This window comes from Oryza sativa, chromosome 10, assembly GCF_034140825.1.
Source record: "Oryza sativa Japonica Group chromosome 10, ASM3414082v1".
Lineage (NCBI taxonomy): Eukaryota > Viridiplantae > Streptophyta > Magnoliopsida > Poales > Poaceae > Oryza > Oryza sativa.
In genome coordinates, this window is record NC_089044.1 from 23307733 (window position 1) to 23321679 (window position 13947).

The 13947-nt window shown below is 48.3% G+C and overlaps 1 protein-coding gene across 1 annotated transcript; it reads left to right on the top strand.

Annotated features, from left to right (window-relative positions):
- The first annotated feature begins 12294 nt into the window (after positions 1 to 12294).
- LOC136351249 (60 kDa jasmonate-induced protein-like) lies at positions 12295 to 13472 on the top strand. Its single transcript, XM_066304588.1, has one exon. It carries the CDS (start codon positions 12313 to 12315, stop codon positions 13177 to 13179), a length of 867 nt encoding a protein of 288 aa, XP_066160685.1. The 5' UTR covers positions 12295 to 12312; the 3' UTR covers positions 13180 to 13472.
- The last annotated feature ends 475 nt before the right edge of the window (positions 13473 to 13947 follow it).

The following is a 13947-nucleotide window of genomic DNA, read 5'->3' on the forward strand; positions in this document are numbered from 1 at the left end:
GCCCTCTGAACCCCTTTTTCATATGCATATGCCCTTTTGCACTTGGATTTTGTTTCGGGAAAATTTTGGGGTTTGTTCTTTTGATTTGTGGGAAAAATCTTGGTCGCTTATTTAAATTGGATTTCTCGACTAGGGACAGTCTAGGGAGTTAGTAAAAGTTTATTCAGAATTTATTCGGCAGTCGGTCGGGAATTGTCGGGTGATATGCATTAGGTCGCGTCTATGTTCGGAGGGGTAAGTTTATGCGTATCAGTATGACTATGCATCTATTTCATGCATTAAGTCATTGTTTAGTCAGTTGCATTAGCGTCTTTTGTCTCGGTTCGTGAAAAATGTTCTATGCATAAAAATCATCATGCTCCGCGAGTTACTTGAGTCATTTGTTGCTTTATTTAATTTGGTTTTGAGCATGTGTTGGTTCCTATCCCTCTGTCCTCTTTAGATGTCAGTCCTATCCCTCGTTTGCAAGCGCCGCCCCGAGCTTCAGAGTCGCCGCCCTTAGCTTTATCGTCTTCTTAGTCTGTTTGCTTGCTAGTTTTCGTGTTTAGGTTTGTTGCTTGAGGGTTAGTCGGCGGTCGATATCATGTGTCAGTGGTATGACTGCCTCAATTAGGAGTTGCGTGCCTCTTTTTCAGTGTTTTAATCAAGATTAAGATAATTGCACTTAAATTCATAAGAAAGATTAGTTTCTGAGCCCCCTGTTTTTCTTCCTTTTCTCATATTTCTACCTATCCCCTTCAGATGGAGACAAGGAATGGTTCACGCGACTCGAACAACGCCAGTGGCAGCGAAAAGCCGATCAATGGAGCACGTGCCAACAGTGCATCTGACAACAGTCCGTCCCCACCGCCCGAGAACCCAACAATTGCTCAGGTGTTGGACAATCAGACTCAGATGATGACAATGATGATGCAACAGATGCAGCAACAGTACCATCAGGTGTTGCAACAGGTGCAGCAGCAAGCACAGCAGCAGCAGCAGAACCTGCAATTTGGTCCTCCGCCTCCTCAGTCCAAATTGTTAGAATTTCTTCGTGTCAAGCCGCCCACTTTCTCAAGCACCACCAACCCAATCGAGGCCCACGACTGGCTTCATGCCATTGAGAAGAAGCTGAATCTTTTGCAATGCAACGAGCAAGAGAAGGTTGCTTTTGCTACACACCAGCTGCAAGGTCCCGCTTCTGTTTGGTGGGACAACTACATGGTGACCCGTCCAACTGGGGCAGAGGTTACTTGGACAGAGTTTTGTCATAGTTTCAATAAAGCACAGGTTCCCGAGGGAATTGTGGCACAAAAGAAGAGAGAGTTCCGTTCCCTGCAACAAGGAACCAGAACAGTTATAGAGTATTTGCATGAGTTCAACCGCCTCGCGCGCTACGCCCCTGAGGACGTGCGTACCGATGACGGGAGGCAGGAGAAGTTTCTGTCTGGTCTTGATGATGAATTGACTAACCAGTTGATCTCTAGAGATTATGAGGACTTTGAGAAGCTGGTGGATAAGGCTATCCGTCAGGAGGAGCACTGTAACAAAATAAACCGTAAGAGGAAGGCAGCTCAGTTCAGGACTCCCCAGGGGAAGAGTCAGAAGCCTCGTTTCACGATGGGACATCACGGTGGACCTTCCACCATGATTATCCGGCAGCACCGTCCCTACCACCCGGGTAACTTCAACAAGAACCACCATAGTGACAGTCACAACAACAGTGAGCAGCACAGCCTCAACCCTACTCTGAGTTCACTAAAGATTCCAGCTCAATCAGTTCAGCCAGCTCTGCCAGAACAGCCCAAGAGGTTGGGAGAAAAACCCGAACTCTGCTTCAATTGTAACAAACCCGGACACACGGTTGGAAAGTGCCCGAAGCCAAGACGTGCCGGACCCAAGTTCGTTCAGGCCCGTGTTAATCATGCATCTGCAGAGGAGGCGCAGTCAGCACCAGAGGTTATATTGGGCACATTCCCCGTCAACTCGACACCGGCAGTAATATTGTTTGATTCTGGTGCAACTCATTCCTTCATTTCCAAGCGTTTTGCTGGTGCACATGGGTTATCTTTAGTGAAGCTTAAGATACCAATGCGAGTTCATACTCCTGGAGGTGGCATGACCACAACTCACTACTGCCCATCTGTGACAGTTGAAATTCAAGGGTTGATTTTTCCAGCCAACCTCATTCTTCTCGAATCCAAGGACCTAGATGTCATACTTGGAATGGATTGGTTGACAAGGCACAGAGGAGTGATTGATTGCGCCAGCCGCACCATCAAGTTAACCAATGCAAAAGGAGAGGTGGTAACTTTCCAGTCTCCAGTACCGCGGAAGCCAGGGATTAGTTTAAACCAGGCTGCTGGTGAAGAACAAGAGGTAGCAGTGGAGAAAACCACTAAGAAGCTGGAGGATATTCCCATAGTCAGAGAGTATCCAGAGGTTTTTCCGGATGATCTGACAACAATGCCACCAAAAAGGGATATCGAGTTCCGGATTGACTTGGTACCTGGAACTGCACCGATCCACAAGAGGCCTTACAGAATGGGAGCCAACGAGTTGGCGGAAGTCAAGAAGCAAGTTGATGAACAGTTACAGAAGGGATACATCCGCCCGAGCACGTCGCCTTGGGGTGCTCCGGTTATCTTTGTGGAGAAGAAAGACAAAACCAAGAGAATGTGCGTTGACTACCGCGCACTCAATGAGGTCACCATCAAGAACAAGTATCCTTTGCCAAGGATTGATGACCTATTTGATCAGTTGAAAGGAGCTACTGTGTTCTCTAAGATAGACCTGCGATCAGGCTATCACCAGTTGAGGATCCGCGAAGAGGATATTCCAAAGACAGCATTCATCACTCGGTACGGGTTGTTCGAATGCACAGTTATGTCTTTCGGACTCACTAATGCACCTGCCTTCTTCATGAATTTGATGAACAAGGTGTTTATGGAATTTCTAGACAAGATTGTCGTGGTTTTTATCGATGACATACTTATCTACTCCAAGTCCGAGGAAGAACATGAGCAGCATCTCCGGCTGGTACTTGAAAAGTTAAAAGAGCACCAGCTATATGCCAAGTTCAGCAAGTGCGACTTCTGGCTTAAGGAAGTTCAGTTTCTCGGTCACATAGTGAATGCTCAAGGAGTAGCTGTGGATCCAGCAAATGTGGAGTCAGTTACCAAATGGACCCCACCAAGGACAGTCACTCAGGTTCGGAGTTTCTTAGGACTTGCGGGTTATTACCGCCGGTTCATTGAGAACTTCTCTAAAATTGCTAAGCCAATGACACAGCTATTGAAGAAGGAAGAAAAGTTTATCTGGTCTGCTGAATGCAATAGGAGTTTTGAAGAACTCAAACGACGGTTGGTGTCTGCACCAGTCTTAATCCTGCCTGATCAGACGAAAGATTTCCAGGTCTATTGTGATGCATCTCGCCAGGGGCTAGGATGTGTGTTGATGCAGGATGGCAAAGTGGTTTCTTATGCTTCACGGCAGTTGCGTCCTCATGAAGGCAACTACCCGACGCATGATCTGGAATTGGCCGCAGTTGTTCATGCTTTAAAGATTTGGCGGCACTATCTCATCAGTAACCGTTGTGAGGTATATACAGATCACAAAAGTCTAAAGTACATCTTTACTCAACCTGATTTGAATCTCAGACAGCGAAGATGGTTGGAGCTGATCAAGGATTATGATATGGGAATACATTATCATCCCGGCAAGGCTAATGTGGTTGCAGATGCCTTGAGCAGGAAGAGCTACTGCAATGTTGCATGGGTAGAGCAACTATGTTGTGAGGTTCAACGCGATTTGGAACATCTGAACCTTGGTATAGTTGAGCACGGATTCGTGGCTGCCCTAGAGGCACAGCCCACACTGGTGGAGCAGGTTCGCATAGCTCAAGCAAGTGATCCTGAAATAGCAGAGCTCAAAAAGAACATGAGAGTTGGAAAAGCCCGAGGTTTTGTTGAGGATGAACAAGGAACAATCTGGATGGGAGAAAGATTGTGTGTACCCGAAAACAAGGAATTAAAAGACCTGATACTAACCGAGGCTCATCAAACTCAGTATTCCATTCATCCCGGTAGTACTAAAATGTACCAAGACCTCAAAGAAAAGTTCTGGTGGGTCAGCATGAGAAGGGAAATAGCTGAATTCGTAGCACTATGTGACGTCTGTCAACGAGTAAAGGCAGAACACCAAAGGCCAGCAGGTTTGCTACAGCCACTTCAGATTCCAGAATGGAAGTGGGAAGAAATCGGAATGGATTTCATCACCGGTTTGCCCAGGACATCATCGGGGCATGATTCTATTTGGGTAGTCGTTGACCGACTCACCAAAGTGGCTCACTTCATTCCGGTGCACACTACCTACTCAGGGAAGAAATTAGCAGAACTCTATCTAGCAAGAATCATGTGTTTACATGGTGTACCTAAGAAGATCGTGTCTGATCGAGGAAGCCAATTCACTTCAAAGTTCTGGCAGAAATTACAAGAAGAATTGGGAACCCGTCTAAACTTCAGCACTGCTTACCATCCACAAACAGATGGCCAGACCGAGCGAGTCAACCAAATACTAGAGGATATGTTGAGAGCCTGTGCGCTTAACTTTGGTGGAGCATGGGACAAAAGCTTGCCGTATGCTGAGTTCTCTTACAACAACAGTTACCAAGCTAGTCTGCAGATGGCACCGTTTGAAGCACTGTATGGACGGAGGTGTCGTACTCCGCTCTTCTGGGATCAGACAGAGGAACGCCAGTTGTTTGGTACAGAAGTTTTAAATGAGGCAGAAGAGAAAGTCAGAGCTGTTAGGGAAAGATTGAGAATCGCGCAATCTCGGCAGAAAAGCTATGCAGACAACCGCCGAAGGGAGCTCGTTTTCCAAGTAGGGGATTATGTGTATCTCCGTGTCACTCCGCTCAGGGGAGTACACCGCTTCCAAACCAAAGGAAAGTTGGCACCACGCTTTGTGGGACCATATCGGATTTTGGAACGCAGGGGTGAAGTTGCTTACCAGCTTGAGCTTTCCTCCAACATGCTTGGCATCCATAATGTGTTCCACGTCTCCCAGTTGAAGAAATGTTTGAGAGTTCCGGAGGAACAGGCAAGTCCGGATCAAATCGAAATCCAGGAAGACTTGACGTATGTGGAGAAGCCAACTCGTATCCTCGAAACCAGCGAGAGAAAGACCAGAAACAAAGTAATAAGATTCTGCAAGGTTCAGTGGAGCCACCACTCAGAGGAAGAGGCCACTTGGGAAAGAGAAGATGAGTTGAAGGCCACCCACCCGCACCTCTTCGCCAGCTCTTCCGAATCTCGGGGTCGAGATTCCGTTTAAGGGGGGTAGGTATGTCACGCCCTGAAGTTTCCCCCTCTCCTTGCTTTAAAAATTGGCTAAATAAATCGTCCGAAGAAATTATCTTAATTAACCTAGAGCTAATTCCCTAATTAATAAATGCAATTAATAATTGAATTCGGCGTGGTGGAATTTTTCTTGAGTTCCCCATGCTCCAATGCATTAACAAGATTTTAGTGGAATTTTCAGAGCCTTGGAAATAATTTTAACCAATTAAAAATGAGCAAGCGCAATATTTTAATCCCAGGAAAATCCTTTTTCTCTTTTTCTTTTCTTTTCCCTCCTTTTTCTTTGTTGGGCCGTCGGCCCATCCCTCTCCCGCGGCCCCTCCTCCTTGTGGGCCGGCCCAAGCCGCCCCTCCCTCCTCTCTCGGGACGCCGACAGGTGGGCCCCACCTGTCGGTCGTCTCCCACCTCCGGCCGCTGGAGCCGAAGCTCCAACCGCTGCCGCCGAAACCGCCGCGCCGCCGTCTTCTTCGCTCCTCCCGCGTCCACGTCGCGCCTCCACTCCGCGCCCGCACCTCGCGCCCACGTCGCCGCCCTCTCCCCGCATCTCCCGCGCGCGCGCGCCCGCAAGTGGTGGGGGATTTGAAATCCCCCAACACCCTCTCTCTCTCTCCTCCACCTCTCCACGTTGCCGGCCAAATAGGGGCCATCCCCGGCCGTTTCCGCCCCTCCCTCGCCCATAAAAACCCTCCCCTGAGTCCCCTCCCTCGTTTCCCCCATTTGCCGTCCTCTCCCACGCCCCCTACCGCGCCCACGCCGTCACACCCGAGCTCCGCCGCTTGCCGCCGCCTTCGGCCGCGAGCCGCCGCCGCTAGAGTCACCGCCGCGCCAAACCGCCGCCGCCGTTAGCTTCGCCGCCGCAAGAGCTTTCCCGGCCGCCGCCTCGCGTCGCCGGAATCCCACCGGAGCACCTCTCCCCTCGCGAGCCGGTGAGTTTTTCCCTCCCCTCCATCTCCGGCCGGCAATTCAAGCCGCCGTGGTCGTCGTCTCCTCTCCTAACGCCTCTCCATCTTCTCCTAGGGTGTCGCCGCCGCCCGTCCGTGCCTCCGCGTCGCCGGTCATCGCCGCCGTCTTCATCCTTCGCGCCGGCCGCCGTGCTCACAGTGAGGAGCTCCTCTCCTCCCTCCTTCCCTCTATCCCGCACGCGTTGCCGCTCCCTGCGCTCGCCATCGCCTTCGTCCGCCGCCGCCGGTCTGTGCGCCGTCTGCCGCCGCCTCCCGCGCCGTCGCTTGCCGTTGCCGGCGTTCGCGCGCCGCCGCCGGTCATCGCCGGTGACCGCGCGTGTCACCACCGGCCGCCATGGCTGCCGGTCGGCTTTGAAGCCGAGCCGTGCCTAGCCGCTTCCCCCGCGCCGTCCGATCGCCTTTGAGGCCGATCCGGACCGTCGGTCCCGTGGACCGGCGGTGGACCACCCGCGTGGTCCCGGTCCACGGTGGACCGGCCACCTTGTGCCGCTGACCCATGGGGCCCGCTTGCCGGCGCCTCTCTCTCCCCTCTCTTGAACCGCTGACCCGTGGGCCCCGCCTGTCGGCGCCGCCCCCCTTGGATGACGTCAGCCCTGGGCTTTATTGCGCAATAAAGTGATTAAGGACTTTTCTTTATTAGTAAAAACACAGTTTATCTTCTAAAATTCATAAGTAATTCATCCGAGCTCCGTTTAAGTCCATTCAAGTCTCAGTAAATCAAGAAAAATGCAAAGAATCCATTAAAAATGGTTTTGTTTCCTGTTTCTGTAGTCTTATAGCATGTTTTGCTTGTGTGCTTTGTTTGTCGCGTAGGTTTCGGCCGTTTTGTCGATCCGCGGTTTCTCGAAGACGTTGCTGAGGTCTCATCAGTTCGAGAGCAAGGCAAGTCATGCAATACGTTTGATCATATTGTACCCAATTTACAAATATCCCGCATTTCTATTAAATGTTGCATTCTTTTACAACATCATGTGGGATGGGTCCTATTACTCAGCCATTTATTGTTTACCATATGCCATTGATAACCTGGGTATCAAAATGATTAGATGTTGGTTTAGGAAATGCTTAGCCATGCTTAGTTCAACTAGTACACAAATGGGGATCACATTATTACATAGACTTTGTCTATTGGCATAGCTTTAGATTGGTGCCACCGCAATGGTGTGAGTTAATTAAAATACACTGAATGGTGGGCTGTGGGTGCATGGTTTTGCTGGTCGCACCCATGGCGGTTAAGGACCGGTTCACGGGAAACCCTGGGAGACTTACCGTGCTTACCACAAGCGGGAGTGGGTAACCGCTTGATCTGAAGTATAGCTCGACCCTTTCCTAGGCACCGGTGGCGAGGGTGGGCGTGATGGAGTTGGGTCGGCCGGGGTGTCCGGTTGTCCAGCTGCCGGATTCACCGCGGCGCAAGAGGGGACCGCCCACTGCCTTTTGAGGGGTGGGGGTGAAACCTTAGCGTGGTGTGGATGGTTAGGGGAGGGTTATGTGGAGGGTCTTGTCACGATTTCCCCCTTTGCAGTATCATGGTGATACTTCGGGGCATGGCGACATGTGTGGAATCGTGTCTTGTGGGTACAGTTGTACACCTCTGGCCAGAGTAAAACTATTCGAATAGCCGTGCCCGCGGTTATGGGCGATCAACCAGATTCACCGTGATTAGTCTCACCCCTAGTTTAGCTTAATGAACTGGTGTAGTTCAGGTGGTTGGTTGGGCCTGTTGCAACGTGGTGTAGCGTTGGACAGTGTTTGGTTAATATTGATTAATTACTACAGCTGTTTTACTGCTTTCAACTACTGCTTTGAAATGCCTGCTTTAGGCAAAAGAACCCCTAGCTTCCTTTGGTTATATCCTGCATCGTACCTCCTCTTCCGGTATGACTTGCTGAGTACAGTGGGTAGTACTCAGTCTTGCTCTCTTTTTCCCCCACACCAGAGCTGAAGATCTTCCTAGTTGGAGCTGTTTTGTCAAAGTTGGTTTCGTCGCTGCCGTCAAGGATTGCCTGTGGAGTGGAGTCGCTCGCTGCTGAAGTCAAGCTTCCCGGTTTAGCTCGCTTTTATCTTTTCCGCTGCATTTGTAATCTTTTCTATTTTTGTAAGACGTGGATCTGTATGTCAACAATTGTCGTTTGTGTACCCTGGCTGGTCCTGGACAGGGATTTAATGCACATTCAGCTTAGAAATTCTGGTTTGAGAATTTCTGGGCGTGACAGCAGGGCAGCGGGGTCGGGCGACGCGGACGGCGCGGCTTTCGCGCACGCGCGCGCGGCGCACGGGCGGAGCGGAGGGAGGGAGAGAGAGAGAGAGAGCGCCAGGAGGGAGGGGGAGATGGGCCGAGAGAAATTCGGCCCATCGAACCCGGGAGAGGCAAGATAGAATTTTGCGGAGGAATTTGATTTGGAGGGATTTGGATTCGGAATTGAACTCGACGATAGATCGGGGGATTTGAGATCTTGAGATGGCACGGACGCTAGACAACAAGCAAGGAAGCAAATTTCGCAATTAGGGTTTTTAAGAGATAATTTTCCCGCTAGGCGCCACGACGGAACGGGCGCTACAAATAGCTATACATTTATCAACAAACTTTTTTTCTAAAAATTTGATAGATGAAAATATATATACAATCGTAATATGATTACACTATAACCTGCATTTAACTATGATACGATTTGTATGTAACTTTCAAAAATTCTACGGTAACATGTTCTTTTTTCGTGAATCAGAGTTCAACAAGACCCAATCTCATCATCCACGCGCATTATGATTTTTTTTCTCTTTCCCACTTGCACGAATCTTAAGTTAAATTATTTTAACGATTTAAAATTATGTGAAAGTTACACTGTAGTTATATATAAGTTACAATATAATTATACTATAATTATAATATACATACATCTGATAAATTTTTGAAAGAAAATTTGTCAATAATAAATATATAAGTAATATCAAAATATAGTGGAAGAAAAACTACAGCCCCTAGGGGCGAAGGAAAAATATATTTGCAGCTTAATTAATTAATACGTTTAACTGCACCTTACTGCTTCAGTGCTGTCGAAACATGAATTCGGCAATAATAAAACGGGGTAGCGCACGAGACCTAAAAGTGGATGGATGTGGAGACAAAGGATTTAGACAGGTTCAGGCCCTCTCGATGAGAGGTAATACCCTACTCCTGTTTGGGGATTTGAATCCGCCGGGTGTATTATAGATCTGACGATCTAGTTGTCTCATATGCCCCCTAGAGGGCCTCCTGCCCACCTTATATAGGATGGGGGGCAGGATTACAAGATAGAAACCTTAACCAATACGGTATCGGTTTCCTAAATCAGGACTTTAGGCCGTTCCGTAATATACAAGGAAACGTAACACCCAAGTCATGATCTGTTACATATTACATAGATATAAGTTATCCCCTATAACTAGTCGGATAACCATGCCGTGTGGGTATGGGGTACCCATAATCTCCACAGTAGCCCCTGAGACCTTCACAGTCGGAAAGATAATCTTCTCTCGAACTAGATTACTCCAAAGCCGAGTGCTTCAATCATCTTCGCCATGATCTTCCGAATACTTTTACCAAATATGAAGACTGTGGAGGGCTGAAAAATAAAGTCAGATGCATCGAATAGATGTACCTAATAGATGCACCAACTGAGTGGTTTTGATAATTGTAGTCAACCAAGTGACTTAATATTAATATATAGCATATGCGGCGTGAATCCCTGAATAACATGATCCGAGTGATATACCGACTGCTTTGTAAAATATGATGCGTGCAACCTAAAGCTGACTACATCATTGAAAGTTCACATAGCAAAACAACTATAAAGAAGCTTGAATGCTGTGAATAAAGAAATTTCCAAAGTATACGCCATGCGCACACTGCTTTAACAGATGTGCTTAAGTCCCTAAAAGACACATGGTTTCACCACACCTGGAAATATATGGCATATGTGGTGTAAAATCCGAGTAAGTAAACTCATAAAGGATGTACCAACCGCCTGAAAAATGACCATAATATATAATCAGCCTAAGCCATAATATTGGTCAATAAAAATGCACACTTACGTGGCAAAAAGCAATGATATTGTATCCAATCAATTGCTTGATAAACCCAAACAGCACCTTGACTATATAAAAAAGTCAGCGGGGCAGCTATATAAAGCTTTACTGTTTGACACCTTTTAAGATGCATTGTACCAACTCCTAAAAAGTCGAGTAACTGCGGTATAAAAGGATTTTAAGGTATTGGGCACTTGATCACGCGCACTTTGGCCTAAGCGAAAAGTGCCTAAGTCCCTAAAAGAACGTGACAGGCCACACCTGAAAATATGGGCTGCAGACATATTAGGCCTAGGCCAAAAAATATGCCTTCGACACCCTTTAAAGGATGACGCATGTGACATGCTCCCGAGTAACAAATCTTCTGGGTAATATAGACCAAGTGTAGCTCATATGAATAGCTTCTGATCTGAATGATTATCCCTTATGGGATACTCCAAAATAAATATAATAATTGAATCCCGACTGGCGCAAGTATTCGGTTGATAGCCTTTACGGGGAATAATAATTGGTCCAGTCTTTGAGCATAGAAGATAGACTCATGACTATGAATCCATGTGGAATGTATCCGGAACAAGTCCAAATTGGAGATATAATCCTCACGCTTGAGTTGATGAGCCCCTGAGCATATAGCTTGTCCTTCTGTCATAGTCAAAATTGTTTATTGGCAATAGCTGACGCAGTCGGCATGGAGATGAAATGACCAACATGAAGACGAAATTGCTCATCAGAAGTAACGGAAGATGTCAGTGGTAGTAAAAAACAGTGACACCAATCAAAAGTAATGAAGTTGCATAACCATGGAGGCGAAGAAACAGTCGGTGATGACAAAAGCAAACCGACGATGAAGACGTAGACGCGCATCAACAGTGATGGCGAAATCCACCAATCATGAAGATGAAGAAAATAGTTGACGACGACAAACGCAACCGACATGATGAAGATGACGATGTCGGTGATCCAGCCAATAGCAGTGTAGCAACCAATGATAATGACAAAGACGCTCATCAGCATTTGCATAGTAGGTCAACCGTGAAGGTGAAATAATAAGTCGGCGAAAACATAATCATCCATTAGCAATAGCGGAGATGTCAGGGTCGATGAAGCAGAGGTGCTGGTGATGATGTCAGTGACAATAATCCATCAAATTAATGTTATAGCTGTTGTAGATGCTTCACTTGGAGGAGAGTTGATGTTGTTGTCCAACTCGTCCAAACCGAAATATTTGAAGTTGTTGAAGTAGAATGTCTGTTCCGAAGCAAAGATGAAGATAATGACTCGACGATTGTCCAAAATATTCTTGCCGCGCGGATTGTCCAAAATTAAGGTCTAAGAATACATATGAAACGAACCTTCAAGTTACTTCAGTACTTATTCACTCGGTGGCTTTCGATCGGTAAAAACAGCTAGCTTAAAAAATTCAACTCAGTTAATTAGTAGTTGCTTGACTGCTGCTAAGCATCCCAACGACGCATGTATACGGACACTACATGATGAACCTGTTTTGGACCAACGGACGTGTGGCCGTCGATTTGTACCAGGCCACACTACATGAACTGCCACCGCGGATGCGGTGATCTCATCTCGCCGGCGGCGAGGATGACGGAGGTTCGGAAAATAAATCTCCGAACCCCATTCGCACGGAGAAAATGATGGGCCGTCAGCCCATTAGTAACGAGAGATGGGCCCATGAGTAGGCCCAAATAGACTAGATGAGAAAATAATGGGCAGTTTACAAAGTACTAGCAGAAAAGACTTCACGCACAGATGGTTTATTGGAGTTGGATGCATAACGAAAATTGCATGACTGACCAAACCAAAGTTCAGCACCCTACTCCTATATTTGCATTCATCCAGTACGTGTTCTTTACAAACCTTAAAAAAAATCACCTCTTGCACTACTCTCTGCCTCTCTGGCCATGATGGGTCATCTGATCACCAAAATGCTACTGCTGCTGGTCTCACTCGCGCCAGTAGCAGCCGGTGAGCATGGCGTCGCCGCCGCCGAGCCGAGGCTAGTGGAGATCCCCTTCAACTTCTCCGTGCACTCATGGAACGAGCTCATCTCCAACCGCCTCAAAGCAGAGCTCGCCGACAACCCGTGCAGGCAGGAGATCGAGGGCATCCCCACCATGGCGGGGCTGCACGGCGACGACGAGCCGCCGGCGAAGTGGATCACCGTCCGCCTGTTCGGCGGCGGCGACCGCGACGATGACCAGGCGAAGCTCCTCGTCGCGGAGGACGACGCCTACGTGGCCGGCTTCGCCAACCGGACGGGCCACTGGCACACGTTCCGCGGCGGCCGCTGCTACCCGGCGCTCCCGGCCACGGCGTGCACCGAGCTCCCGTTCGGGGGCAGCTACCGGGACCTCATCGGCGGCGTCGCCAACCTGCGCGCCGTGCCGGTGGGGAGGTCGTCGGCGGTGGGCGCGATGGAGGTGCTCTCCCGGTACGATCCGGCGGCGACCACGGCGGCCGCCGACGCCAAGATGGCGCTGGCCAAGTTCATGGTGATGGTGACGGAGGCGGCGCGGCTGAAGCCGGTGCGGCGAGCGGTGGTGGAGCGGTGGGAGCAGGTGAGCTACCTGAGCTCCGACGAGGTGAGGGACGTGCCCTACTATGGCAAGATGTCGCTCATGATACTGGAGTGGAAGAGGACCGGGCGGTGGGGTGAGTTGGGCCCTTGGGCCAACATCGACAGGGCCCGCTGCCCACGGCCCACCGGCTGCGAGGACGAAGACGACGCCGACGCCGACGCCGGTGCCGGCGAGTTACGAGGATTGCGAGCGATCCACGCGGGCACTTCATAGTTCATACTTCATCCGTTTCACAATGTAAGTCATTCTAGCATTTTCTAGATTCAGATGTTAATGAATCTAAATTCATTAACATCAATATGAATGTGGGAAATGCTAGAATGACTTATATTGTGAAACGGAGAGAGTACTGAATTACTGATCGAATAACAAATAGTAGTAGCTGTTGAGTGAAATGGAGGGCCTCTGTTTTTTTTACTTGTTCTTGCGTACTACTGCTACTAAGTGATTTGTAATGGTTTGTTATATGACATGATGAAGTGGTTAAGTTCAGAGTTCCTTTTGTTTTCCCCAACAGAAAGTTCAGAGTTCTGGCTATCTGAAATGTTACATTTCATCCTGTTAAGTGACAGAAACTGGACAGAATGATTAGGGGCACGAGAGTTGCTCCGGTCCAGCAGTTGGTACCTTGAGGTACTAGTAGCTAGAGGTACTAGTATAACTATATTCAGAAGAGCTATATAATGCAATGTACTTTTTCTGTACATAAAAAGAATATCTTCTTCAGGCCGTTCGAAAAAAAAAGGGAGAATATCTTCAGAACAGCAAATGCTCCCGGGCAATTCTGAACATAAAAGAACATCTTCGGAACAGCTATGGAATGAAATGTCTATGTACCAATACTATTGTCCCGTACTATATCCACCAAAGATGTACGGAATGTATCTGTACAGTAAACTGTTTCCCGAGCATTTCTGAACATAAAAGAACATCTCTCCAGGACAGCAATGTAATGAAATGCTAATCTACTAGTGTGGAACT

Coding starts and splice junctions, on each gene's coding strand:
- LOC136351249 (XM_066304588.1), top strand. CDS start 12,313: ATGCTACTGCTGCTGGTCTCACTCGCGCCAGTAGCAGCCGGTGAGCAT.